This window comes from Chaetodon trifascialis, chromosome 13 (assembly GCF_039877785.1).
Source record: "Chaetodon trifascialis isolate fChaTrf1 chromosome 13, fChaTrf1.hap1, whole genome shotgun sequence".
NCBI classification, from domain to species: domain Eukaryota; kingdom Metazoa; phylum Chordata; class Actinopteri; order Chaetodontiformes; family Chaetodontidae; genus Chaetodon; species Chaetodon trifascialis.
The window spans coordinates 22,169,103-22,183,081 of record NC_092068.1 but is presented as its reverse complement, the minus strand read 5'-3'; the positions used below and the strand labels follow the sequence as shown (position 1 = coordinate 22,183,081).

Sequence of the window (13,979 nt, the reverse complement as noted above, 5' to 3'; positions counted from 1 at the left end):
CCGATGCTGCCTCAAGGGACGTCACTTGATGACACTTATCAAAATTCACGCAGCTCCTCCTGGAGCCACAAAGGCGTCGATACATTTTCTCCCCATATACGCAGTAGTACTGCAGTAGTACTAAGACCTGCACATATAAACTCTACGAAACTGCCCTTTAAAGAAGGTTGACAGACTTAATTGATGAGCTGTTGATGAGTAAATACAGCCATGATTTGTAGTATTTTGGTCAAAGTGGGACTATTTCTCCATCCATGTGTGGAGAAATAACAGCTATTAGTTTGAGTATCTTCGCGGACCTTCCCCACGTTTGACTTCCCTGCTGCCTGCCTAACGCCGAACAGTTGACTGACAGCATTTAGCAGGTAAAGACCAGATATTTTCAGGGCTGAAAAGGAACGAATATGGGACTTCCATTAATCAAGCTGCTGTAAACACAACTCCAAAAGAATGACAACATTGCTCCTTGTCTGCTGGATGTGTAAATAAGCAAGTATTCACAAGGCTGATATGATCACTGCCGGCACATTATAAGGTTATAAAGTCTAAGTGTTCTGTTTACAGCCTCTGCCCCCAAGAATCTGATAAAGGAGTGAAGCAGAAGAAGCAAATGTAAACACTGTAGACGCATTAAGTTCACGAGTCCTTCTCACACACACATCCACCAACACATGCTCTCAGGCCCATCTGGATTTGACACTGAGGCTACAAACAAACTGCAGAGGATGACAATCTGCCAGTTTCACTGTTACCCTCTGCAGCAGCTGATCAGTTCTGTTGGTAAATAAACCTCATTAACAGTCAGTCACTAATGAGTTAGTTACAGTAAGTGGCTGTATGATGAACAAATGTCTCTCTCTCTCTCCTCCTGATCTTATCCTTCTGTCTCTCTTCCCTCTGAAGACAAGGGCCTTATTGTGCCAAGGAGAAATCATAGGACTCACATGCTTTGGAGGAGAGAAAGCGAGTGATCAGAGGAAAGGATACAGCTGTCCAGAGGAGAAGAACAAGGCAGAGGACTGAACTCATCTTGAACTGGATAAGGACTTCAGAAACCGGACAGCTGTGAAGTAGATTGGACCGAACCAGACAGGATACCTAAACATGGAGAACGGCGAGACAGAAACAGAGGACAAGATGGAAGGCACGTCAGAAGGTAAAGCAGGTGTCAAAAAACCTGAGCTGTAACTTTTCAACAGATGCTCTCAGAGACAAAAGGTCTGGTTTGTGCTGGAGCTGCAGCCAACAGTTACAGTGACCACTGATTCATTTGCAGTTCCTTTCAGTTGTCAATGAATTGTTTAATTTGTAAGATCACAACTTCCCAGATCCAAAGGCGACAACTTAATGACAAGGAAAAGTCCAACTTTTGTTGAACATAAAGGCACCAAAGGGCAGTATTGTGTGAAAACATGCTTTTGCAGAATTTACAATGTTCAGTCACGTTTTTCTTTTCGTGAACGGCCGTGAAGACTTGAACAGGTTTCGCCCAGCAAAGGTTCACTGGTCGGAGCGATGATGGCTGCAGATCGCAGATCTCATTCATAAGATCTCCCTCGCTCAGCTCTTTCTTTGAACTTGATACAGCACCATTCATTAGTTGTTTTTAATCCAATCGGCTCCCAGGCTACCTATCAATACATCCCCATCTGCAAAGAGCATGAAAATGTCCTTTATGAAAGTGCCTGACAGTACAGAAAATGAATCATGCAGCACCTTTTCACACATCAGTGTTACTGGATTCCATGTTAATTAATTTTATACCACAAGCTGTAATGCTATTGCTAACTGAATTAGCTTATGGTCAGAACTATGAAGAACATCTTGTGTTTTCCTATCAGTGCTTCGATCACACAACCACATCCTTCTGGTTTACCGATGGCAGTGAGTTTGTCTTCAAGCTTGAGGTCACTCTGGGACAATAAAGCTCAATGTTGACATCGTGACAGCAATCTCTTCTGGCCTGAAGCAACTGTTGCCAAGAGCGAAAAGCCAAGCCGTCAGAGAAATTTCTCAGACTGTATATCCAGCAGATAGAAAGCCTCTGTTGTTGGACACTGTATATTCCTTTCTTTTGCTCTTTCGTAGTTAAGTATGATGCAGTACAGATCTGGTACATTGTGCCTGCCGGCCTTGTCAGTTATGCATCGTAATACATGTTAAATACGTGTTTCAGATGACCCTCGGCGATGTTGACAGCAGCCTTGACCTGTGACATTTCCACCACAAACAGAAGCATTGTGCTTTTATACAACCAGTTAATTGTCCCCAAATCCTCCAGCCATCCAATCATTCTGTAAACATCGAACACAGTCCCTCAAAACTCTCCCCTGCAGCTAAAAATGAGGAGAAATGAACATGGGATGCCATCAGGAGACTCTTCCATTAGGTGCAGAGACCACAAGTCACATGAAGACTGACACAGACAGAGTGAGAGGACATAAAATGATGCTTGCTCTTGCATGTATTTGGACTTTCACATGTCTGCTGAAGCACTTCCTGTCCAAACTTTGACTTCTGTGGCATAAATTATTTATCATCAGCCCTGATGAATATGCTTTTCCTCCATCACAAAGACTTATTATTCTGTTTTTTAATGAAAATCTGAACCATGAATGAGAACTCTAAGACCATAAATATAAGGATATGTGCTGTATAATACAGCATGCCAAAGTTCTGAATAGATGGAAACATATTTTACTCTTTAACCTCCTTGTTTTGTTGTGGTTGTCGAGAGAGTTCAGTACATGTTAATGAACAGAATATGTTTAAATGAGTGTCTAATAATTCATATGATTCAAAGGTTTATGGATCAGGAGTTTGTGAGAGGTTTTTCTGTGATTAGACTCCATTGCATCAACAATTTACCAGTCGACACTTTGAATTAGTCAACAGGTTAGATTTGATTGAACAGATGGCTGAAATTGAATGAATTAAGTCTTTTTGTGACAACAGAAAGGTTCATTGTTCATATTAGAAGTTTGTGCTGGTGTCGGTGACACTTTCTCCACTCTTACGGTAAGTGGAGGTACGGCTGGGCCGTCTATTCATGCTTCTCCATGAGCTTATGAAGTCATCCTGTTGCCCGTGTGGGTGCCTAACTGGGTTTTTTGTTTTGTTTAGATAAAGAAGAAATCGTGGAGGAGGCTAACCTCGAGGTCGCTCAGGTAATCAAGAACTCTGAACTCCCCGTGCTCTTGAACTACAACTTACCTGCTGCTGGCCAATCATATAACATTTACTTTTCAGTTTTTTATGGGAAAACACTCAGGACTTGACCATACATGATCTTCTCAGGATCTTCACACAAAAGTCAAAGGTCAAAGGTTAATCTATTCCCTTTAGAGGTTCTTGGATAGTTGAAATTGCTCAGCTGGGCTTTTATTGCTACAGATTAAATAATATCTGTTGTAGAGCTGCAGACTCAAAGCTCTGACAGAGGACGAAGTGATGTGTCTTACCCAAAACTTAATGCATTGCATTCTGGGAGTGGAGCCATTTAGATATTAGCAATAATAAATGGCAACCACAACATCGCAGAGCAGACCCACTGTGTTCCCAGCGCTGCCTTGTTTTCATATTTACTTCTCATTAAAAATGAACTGTTGGCCTCTTCCCTCAGTGTTCAGACCGACGGTCTCTATTAGAGAAAGAAACACTGCTGAGATTATTCAAAGTGTCGCCGTGATATAAAGCAAAGCCACGAACGCAGAGGAAACACAGCATCTCAGCTCCTCTCATCACGCTGCATGTGATGTGAAAATACAATGTGTGAAGAATTGTTTCCTGTAGCTTGTTTCATGTAACTTGGATTTATATTTGCATTCGGTCTCATGACCTTTGATGAGCGTATATTCGCAGAAGAGCAGAACTGCACAGATTAGACGAACCGTGTTCGAACAAATCCACTTAATACCCCCATTACGCCTGAACTTATAAACACTTTGGTGTTTAGCGTTACTTTTCAATTCATGAGCGAATGGCAGAAATTAGCTAAACTTCAGATGTGCACATGCACTAGCAGTGCTAACCTACGATAGCATCAGAGAGGAAGGAGAGGAGAGGGCAAGCAAGACAGACGCTCCATTCAATCTGCCGCCTGATGCCTTTCACATGACTGAGAGAGAGAGAGCAAGAGAAAGATGGAGAGATTGGACGAGCGAGAGCTGCTTCAACCCATGTCATGTTCCCATGAGCTGATTCAGTTATCTCTGCTGAATAAATTCAATCAGCTATGAATAAAAACTAACTGCACAGAAAAAGAGAGGCGGATACTGAACCCACTACTCATAGGATATTAATAAGAAAGATGTAAAAAAGAAGATGTAAAAAATAAAAACCCACAGAAACTGATGCAAAAACAAGATTCATAAAAGGCCTAAAATAATAGAGGAATTCAATAAATTAATATAACTTGTGGAGATGTTATGGCCTTAAAATAACTAATCAAATGAAGAGAATAAAATAAAGAGTTAAATCTTCTCGCTACAGCAGAAGCACGCCACTGAAAACATGCCGTCTTTTTGTTGCTTCTCGCCATGCAGCTGCAGGGCCTGGTGGCTGAGCTGCGCGAGGGGCTCCACACTGCCCTGATGGAGCTGTGCGAGCTGCGCCAGAGGGACCACGGCCTGGAGGAGAAACTCCAGGCCCATCAGACTGACGTGGATGATAAGATAATGAGCCTCAAGAACTCCCTCAACACTTTGAAGGTGCTGGAGAGGCCACGCACGCACGCACGCACGCACACACAGGGTCTATTCTTGGAGCGGTGGAGAGGCCGCTGTAACATAATTTAGAGCATCTGACTGTAACCGTGTTGAAACTGTAAACTAATTTCATTTATTAGATAGGAAGGCAGCTCCTTGAGGCGTTCAGCAGTGGAAGAATCATCCACATCTTCTGTGTCATCCATTGACTCTTTGGTGTTTATTACACTTATCTGCACAGACAGCAACGCACCAACTTCATCAACCCACTTTTACTTTCACATGCTGCATCTACACACGTGTTTTTGGCATTTTAGATATTTCATACGTTCTTTACGGTGCTTGTTTGTTGCAGTTGAACATGTCAGCAGTGTAAGAAATGTGTGCATGTGTAGGTTGTTTTGTGTTGTGTTTATCATGATTACCACACCACAGATGGTGCACACAACTGACATTTACTGGTATTTTTTTTTAGTTTTAGTGACATTTTGAATGCATTTTCCATAAATGCCATCATTTCTTAATAGATATAAAGGAATGCCTGTGTTAGTGTTGTATTTTGTGTGTTATTCCCTGACCAGAGACAAGGACTGCACATGAGCTACGGCTAACCTTTGCATAATGGGGATTGCATATATGTTGCATCAGTTACATTTGATTTAAATGTATTAATGCCAACATGTATCATCCCTGTCAAATAGAAGCGATGAAACCTTTGTTTCAACTTTTCAGTTGCTCTGAAAGAAACCGCCCTCTTATTGGCTCACAGAGTCGCCGTCAGTCTTATCAGTTTACAGCTGCGACACTGATGCAGCTCCTTGGTTTGATCTGCTTGCAGGAGGAGCTGAATGTGGCGTTGTTCCACATAAAGGATGTGTCCAGCAGACAGAAAGAGGTGCAGAGGAGGATAGAACTGATGCAGTCACAGAACACCAAAGACATCATCTCTGTTCCACACAGGTAGGCTGAAAGGTGCCAAATATGGATGCACTGTAGACACAGTTTCATCCATAAAATCTTCTCATGTATTTACTCTTTTTTAATTATCCATATTTGAGTGGACAGATAGGGCTGCACGGTGGCGCAGCAGGTAGTGCGCGTGCCTCACAGGAAGAAGGTCGATTCCCGGGTCGGGCCTTTCTGTGTGAAGTTTGCATGTTCTTCCCGTGCATGCGTGGGTTCTCTCCGGGTACTCCGGCTTCCTCCCACAGACCAAAAACATGCTCATTAGGTTGATTGGTGACTCTAAATTGCCCCTAGGTGTGAGTGTGGTTGGTTGTGTGTTTGTGCCCTGCGATTGGCTGGTGACCGGTCCAGGGTGTACCCCGCCTCCCGCCCGCGACCCCGAAAGGGATAAGCGGCATAGAAAATGGATGGATGGAGTGGACAGATAATTACAGTGGAATCTTACCTCTTGAATGTCTGTTACTGCCATCAAAGTGCAGCTGAGCAAGGCAAAAATGCTCCAGAGCTGCTTTTGATCTTAAAATAAAACTTACCTGAACTTCTTTTTCTTTTACTTCAACTGCTGATTGGTCCAAAAGCAGAAAGGGCTCCAAGGCAGATGTGCTAACGGCATCAGGGGACGAACACATCTGCGTTCCCAGCCAGTCGGACCTCAGCGTCATTCAACACTTCTTTTCCAGTCTGTCACACAGCGGGTCGCCACAAATGAGTGTCACATCGACACAGAGTGAGTCTCAGTGTGTCATTCAGGTCTATCCATTTATCTTTATACTGTATATGTAACATTTATGAGTGTGTGTGTGTGTGTGTGTGTGTGTGTGTGTGTGTGTGTGTGTGTGTGTCGCAGCCTCCACCTCTGAGCAGGAGGCTCAGCAGCAGCAGCAGAGAGGTTGTTCATCCACATCTCCAGCGTGGGGAGACAGGAGGAGCAGCAGAGATGAAATAGAGCCACCCAGCAGTCCGACTGAGAACAGTAAGAAATACACGTGTTCATGCAGCCAATAATAATAATAATACTGCTGCATTTCTATTACCATTAAAACCACTAAAACCACTATTAGTGCTAGGCTGCTGCTGCTAACACTACTACTTACAGTCTGCTCCCTGCGTAAGCTTTAGGGCTGCTGGTGGTTGAATATGTTACAGCTGGACAGAGCCAGGCTAGCTATTTCCACCTGTTTCCAGTCATTATGCTAAGCTAAGCTAACCATCTCCTGGGCCAAGCTTCAGGCTGTATGGACAGATATGGAACAGATATTTCCCAAAATGCCGAGCTCTTCCTTTAGTGAGAACAAGATTGCCCTCAATATGAAACACTGTATCTATGGCACAAATATATTTTTGGTCAACATAGGTCTTTTCTGAAGGTTTCGGGGTTGCATGTTGTGTTTCTGTGTGTGCAGATAAGAGACAGAGAGTGGCGCTGGAGCTGCTGGAATCAGAGAGAGTTTATGTGTCCCACCTGTCGCTGTTACTGAAGGCCAACATCTCCTTTAACGGATCAGAAGCCCTCACATCCAAAGACAAACGGTGAGCCTGCAGACGCACTAAGGTCAATATGTTGAAACTTTGCACAACTTAGACACAAAAACAGCCATAACTGAAATTAACCAATGATGGATGAGGAGGTTATCTAATAAGGAAGAGGCCTTTAAATGTTTTCTCTGCAGAAAGGACTGAAACAATGCATACATTTAAGAGGCCGCGCACGCAACGTATGGAAGCACCGAATGACCCAGACATCGCCAACCTCATCTGAAGTAGAAAAGAGCTCTCTGATATTCTGTCAGACATAAACTCAATAAATATCACAGACTACAACTCACACACACTCACAGATCAACACTCAGACTTTATTCCAGGAGTGGCCGCTGATCTAATTTGAGAGCTCGCAGCAAGGGGAGAACAGGAAATGAGCTAATCAAATAAAAACAGGTTATAAGCACCAGCGAGACAGAGAGGATGCTCTGCGCAGCTCGCTAATGTGATCACTGCTTCACCTCAGCACACGTGTTCGCAATGACCATGAGCACCAATGGAAAGGTGCAAACGCTGAGCTGGGTTTAATGGTATTTGTAAGTGACTGCGTCTGTTCTAACCTGATTTACCTTCTGCTGGATGTCTGTCACATAAGGTGGTACAACAATTGTGAAAAGGTTTCATTGCTTCTCCACAGCAAGGCTGGATTTCATGGAGCAGTTTACATGTTAGCAATTCTATGTTTGTCACGTGTTTGTCTCCAAAAATGTGCTTTAAAATCATTTTCACGTCAGTTTTTTATCTGAGACAAACATGTTTCATTCGTATTTTGTCATTTTGTGCGTTCAGACATTTTGCATCCATAAAACTAGCAAATATTCCCTATAATCTCTCCTCTTCTCTCTTTTTCTCTGTCTTCAGTCCCTTTCCCAGCTCTCTGAGGTTTCTGATCCAGCAGCACCTCGAGCTCCTCCACACTCTGCAGGAACGTGTGCTCAAGTGCCAGTGGCAAGGCATCATGGGGGATGTGTTTATGAGGCTCACCAGCAAAGAGGTAAACCACACACACAGAAATTGAATATGTAGAGTCGTTTATACGAACTACTGTGTATTTTACTGTTTGTCACCGTTTATCTGAAGGTCAAACTGTAGTTGTAGCAGCCCATAGAGATGCCTGTGCTGCCTTAGGCTGCTGTACCAGCGTCTGCAAACAGCAAACCATCCTGGGATAGTTTTTCTCCTCTTCTACCCAGACTGGAATCATTTAGGTATTGCAGTGAGTGTCCAAACTGTGCACAAATGCCAAATAATGTGGACGCATTTCACCAGACAATTTTTGTCTCCTGTCATTTCTGAAGACATGCCGATGTACGCCATCTACTGGTGCTACCTGTGCCACCTGCAGGCAATGAGCGTCCCTACCTGTCTTGCATCTGCAGCATATCATTTGGTGTCAACACCACCATCTCAAACCACAGCCTCCAGCGTGACCACAGAGTTGATTCAGCATCAACATGCTGATCTTGAAATTCCCAGAAATGTTGGACAAATCTGATATTTCAGGGGATATTTTAACCACAAAAGATCTGGAGCTCCAGTGAGCTTCCTTGCAAAGGATAATCTTGACATTCACAGTGCGCAGTGCTGTTCAAGGCCTGTTAATGCGGACAAGTCAGAAGGTTTGGTCTTGTGACTGGCCATTTATAATGAATTTGAATTGCTTTGGCAGCTGTGACGGAAATGAAAAGAAATGTCAAATTCCAGCAGAGCCGTTGTAACAACGCATGATGTCATGTTGACAGCTGGAATACAGATGTCGTACAAAGACAACAGTGGTTGCTGTTGTCACTTTGCACTTTGGGAATTGCAATGCTGCAGCAGTAATTCATATATCGCAAATCAGCTAATATGTGGCTAATTGGCTCAGAGTGAATGGGAGTAAATGCAGTAATTGGCTGGAACGCCCACCTATCCAAATAATAAATGCAGATTCTCAATGCATTATGGGTCTTCACTCACCAATAGCCTGAGAGCTCTTATATATCAAAATAAGTCATCGTTAGCTTGTAGAACTAGTTTTTCACTTGAAAATGTTCATTTCATTGGTATTTTATTTGTTGTTTGCTGTGTGCTTGGATTTAATGTTAGAGGGAGGTCTGAGGATTGTGCTGGTGAGGTTTCTGGAAGTCACCTCAACAGAGCACGAAGAGCGCTGCTTCGTGCAATAAATGTGTGAATTGTTTTAAAATCGGAATTGACAGTGAAGGCAGGAGAGGAGTGTGTGGATGGTGTATGAACACACACAGACAAACTCAGACAGAGTCTCTTTCTGTCTCCTCACAGAGTGATTTCCTGGACTTTTATGTGTCGTACCTGAAGGAGCTTCCAGACTGTCTGTCCGTCGTCAGCATGCTCGCCTCCAGCTCCATGAAATCTTCTGCCTTCCTGGAGGTAACACAGAAGGAAGTGACCTCACTGGCAGGCAATGATATGACATGAGAGGACAAGGAGGGCTAATATGGGATAATTATACTGTAAAGCATTAGAAAATGTAACGTAATTGCAGAACAGGATGTGACAATGAGTAAGGGTGATGTCCAGGTCGGACATGGCGTGACATGAGGAAGCAGAACATTTGTAAAAAACATGATATGGTCATTTAAAATGTGCTGTAGCTGAACAATAGCAACAGACAAACCTGAATAAAGTCACATTGCTTACACCTGCTGTTCTGTCTTTGTCCTTCCACCCTGATTGGTTGGCTACCATTCTGCTCTGATTGGCTGCACGGTGCCTCTGTCAGAGTGACATAACGGGTGACGAATCCAAACCCTCCCTCCACACTCTGCTCCTTCAGCCGGTTCAGAGGATCCCTGAGTACCTGCTGCTGCTGCAGGTTAGATTCACACACACACACTTTAAGAAATACAGCTACTGATTTCCACAGGGCTTCATCTTTAAAATGCCAATTTCATACATATAGCAATAATGCAGTGCATTATATTAAAATAAGAGATACGATAATGCTTGAGCAGAAACTATGAGCAGAAAGGGAAAATATGCTTAATATCTCATTAATGGTGATGACTCCGAAGATGCCATCTGCTCAGAGATGTGAACATAAATAAGTCATTCATGCATCTGTGTGTGTGTGTGTGTGTGTGTGTGTGTGTGTGTGTGTGTGTGTCTGTGTGTGTGTGCAGGGGCTGCTGAGGCAGACTGCGGCCGAGCACCCAGACTACTACCTGCTGCTGGTCTGCATCCAGCAGTTCAGGTCCTTCACGGCTCAGTACCACCACCTTCTCCAGCACAACCAGGAGCTTCTGCTACACAACCGCAAGGAGGTGAAGAGGTGAGGATTACCAGGCCGCAAAAAACAAACAAAAAACATTACGTGCCTGCTAAAGAGGTCAAACAAGACATATTCTCTCTTTGTCCCCTGCAGGTCTACCATGAAACAGCTGTTAAAGACAGTGGAAAGTGGGATTCAAGCTAACAGCATTGGCTCGCCGTACCCTTACAGCAGTGCCATGCTGTGAGTATTTATATGTTTTTTAGCTGGTAGCCAACTTTGTCTCTTACTTGTTGCGAGGCAGGTTGCACACGCTGGGCTTTTCGGAGCTGGAAAACAGGGTTGATGGATCAGTTTGTATGAATCATTCATCCCTCACAGAGAACATGCTAACCAAGTGAACCGGAGCAAGCAGCGCCTCCTGGAGCAGATCCAGTCCCATCGTTTCCAGGACTGGGATCGGGACAAGGACCCCGAAACTCACTGTTCCGACTCAGAGTGGCCCTCCCAGCTCCCGTTCTTCAGCCCCGACATGGACTCACGGAACCACAAACCAACAGGTTGTTGTCGTGGATGATCTTTGTGTGGTTTGTGTGTCAAAGTTCGATTAGCCAGGCACTCAGAGGGAGGAAAACAGGGAGGATTTGAACCCCTCTTTCAAGCTGCCTCTTTTCCTTCTTCACACAGATACTTCCAGCACTTTTAGCATGTGCAATCGACAGTCCGAAATTTTGAATGTTTCCCCTCTCTATTTGATTCACTGCAATGCAACCCTCTCTATGATGGCAGGCTTTTTGCCCAGAAGTCAATCGTTACCATGTGGAATTGGTACAAACACTTTTACCTTTAGATGCGTTAAGATGATGCTTCAAAAAGCTTCTTTCTGTGAAGCATCTTGAACCCTTTTGAGTAGCACACCTGGAGCTGGTATGACCCCTGAGTCAAGGACTGATTATCAAGTTCTGCCTTGTCATACCATCTTGTTACAGACTGAGAAGAACTAGGAGATGATAGAATTTAAAACCTTATACCAATGTCCACTTAGTGCCATGTCACTTAAATGCTTTTGGGACAATTGCCCCATCAGTCAACCAGTCAACCAACCTCTGGCTTTCAGGTCTCGGCAGTATCCCAGAGAGCGAGGCATCTGAGAGGTCCATGTCGTGCCAGCATCATCTGCCCTCCAGACCAGCAGACTTTCGCCAGGTTCAACCGGGCTCTGCTCTGGCCGATGCCCTCGGAGAGTTCCTCCTCCCCCCTGACCCACCGGGGATGGAGAGCCTCTATGAAGAGGACGCAGGCTCCTTTCATGACGTCTCCATGTTTGATCGCTGCTCCACTGCCTCTTCAGATTCCTCCATCGACATTGCCTTCGTGAAGTGCCCCAAAGCGCCCCCAGCTTCACATCATGCAATGGCAGCGAATGTGTCGTCAACCCGAGATGCCTTTGGCAATGGTCGAAGCCAAGGCAATGGTTACAGCAAACTGCCCAACAGAGGGTGCGTGTCTCCAGACGAAGCTGTCATGATGCGTCGCAATCAGCATCGCCCCCTTCAGGCCAGCCAGCGGAAGAGCAAGGTAAGCTCGTTTGAAGAGAGTCTCAAATATTTTTTACGTGCTTCTGGACATAACTTGTACATCCTCTCTGCTGTCTAGTCTCTGAACGGCCTGCAGATGGACAACACAGTGAGTGGCCTGGATGGTGGACCTGTGTCAGACCACCTCCACAGGGTGGGACTGGGAAGCCATGCCAAGCTGGAGCGCCAGGGCAGTAAGGGCAGCAAAGGGTGTTCCACCCCATCCCGTAAGGTCCAAAGCCCCCTGGGGAACAGAGTGGATGTCGACAAACAGAGCGATGATCTTCACGGGCTGCTCAGAATTGTGGGTTCCAGCAAAGATTCTTATGTCTTTGCATGAAATCTGTCTGCACCAGTAAATACTTTTTATCTGTGTCTGACGCGTTGGATGCAGATCTCAGATTTTAAACCCAACAGCAGTATTTAAAATTGAGCTTGTTCCTTTTCCTGGTTGTGGCTGTCGTGGTCTTCTGCAGACAGAAACCAAAATGTAATCAAATGTGAATATATTGTGTTCAACCCCACCAGGACTCCGGGTTCCAGTCGTGGGGGGACGAGTCAAAGTGGAGGAGCGTGACAGAGGAGAACAACCACACTCCCTTCAGCGAGAGGAGTCGGAAGCAGGACAAAGGAGGCTTCAGGAGCTCGTTCAAGAAGCTCTTCAAGAAGAGGTAAGAATGACAGTGTAACATGAGGAAGACTTTGCCTTCAAAAGCAGCATCTTTTTCCACGAACACTCTGACATGGACCAATCAAATTCACCCCTGATCTTTCTTTCCCGCAGGAGCGGCGATGAGAAGAAAGAGAAGGGAGGCGAGAAAACGACAGAAAACCAAAATAACGGTGAACATGACACACAGGGGAAAAATCCCAAACTGGTACATCTGGAGATAAACCGTGGCACAGCTGTATGAGCACACACACATCAATCATGTGTAATAAATGCATGTTTAAGCAAAAAATACGAACTAAAGAAGCATGTTTTTTTTTTACATTCCATTTAGCTAAGCTACTTTTCCTCTAATCCTTTGCGAGGTTAAATGTGACACCCCATGCCTTCACACTGAGGGAAAGTATCACATGCCCACACCACAATGACACGAGGGGGTTGAGGTAGAAATGTGACTTTGATTACGTCACCTTAAATTAAATGTGACAGACACTGAATGTGCAGTTAAAGACCAAATTAAACAGTTTCTCAGTGGAGATGTGGTTACAAACCTGACCACTAGATGGCACAGTTTTACATCATACCATAAGAGGCTCTGCTCTACAGATAACTCCTTTCCTTTTCTTTTTTGTTTGCACCCCAGCTATTGTTTTTATTGTGGGAGAAAAGTACATATTCTGAACAGGAGCAATGCTCCTAAATGTAACTATCCCATCACTTCAGCAGGCTCATTTTTATGACTTTAACTGAAGTCAGTTTGCTTAATGTTTTAAGCCATAACCAGAAATTAATAAATTGTGCATTTACTCAGGAGAACAAATGTTAATCTGTTGTTAGATGTGAATTGTTTGTATGTATGCGTTTGAGCATTCTGCCCACAGTCAAAAATGTGATATGCTTGTTTTCCTTTGTGATGATTATTTGTATGCATTGAACAGAACTGTTTTGTTAAGAGTTAAAAGTGACAATCAAGAGATCAACAATGTCCAATAAAAGGTCCACGATGAAAATGTGTTGCTGGTCACTTTTCCTGAAATCAATGGGTTGATAATATACAACCAGATTAAAATAAACACAGCTTCCTTCTTCCATATGCTGGATCTCCTCGAAAATGCTTTTGTGATTTTGGGCTAAATAAACATTTAATAGACCTTTTAAACATGTCTATATCACCTCATGGAGTGTGTAACTCACTCTCTGCAGAGCCTTCTTGTGTTTGCTCCTTGTTAGAAACTTGTGCCACCTGCAGGCAAGAAGAACCCGTTAGCTCAGATTAAATAAAGGAACAT

General features: G+C 44.1%; 1 protein-coding gene across 1 annotated transcript; it reads left to right on the top strand.

Annotated features, from left to right (window-relative positions):
* The first annotated feature begins 959 nt into the window (after positions 1–959).
* arhgef33 (Rho guanine nucleotide exchange factor (GEF) 33) lies at positions 960–13,696 on the top strand. Its single transcript, XM_070977978.1, has 17 exons — positions 960–1,156; positions 3,124–3,167; positions 4,545–4,709; positions 5,545–5,666; positions 6,254–6,399; positions 6,520–6,645; positions 7,076–7,202; positions 8,073–8,205; positions 9,495–9,602; positions 9,955–10,047; positions 10,355–10,503; positions 10,597–10,686; positions 10,825–11,003; positions 11,561–12,021; positions 12,100–12,324; positions 12,549–12,691; positions 12,805–13,696. Exons 1-17 carry the CDS (start codon positions 1,105–1,107, stop codon positions 12,932–12,934), a joined length of 2,493 nt encoding a protein of 830 aa, XP_070834079.1. The 5' UTR covers positions 960–1,104; the 3' UTR covers positions 12,935–13,696.
* Positions 13,697–13,979: the final 283 nt, after the last annotated feature.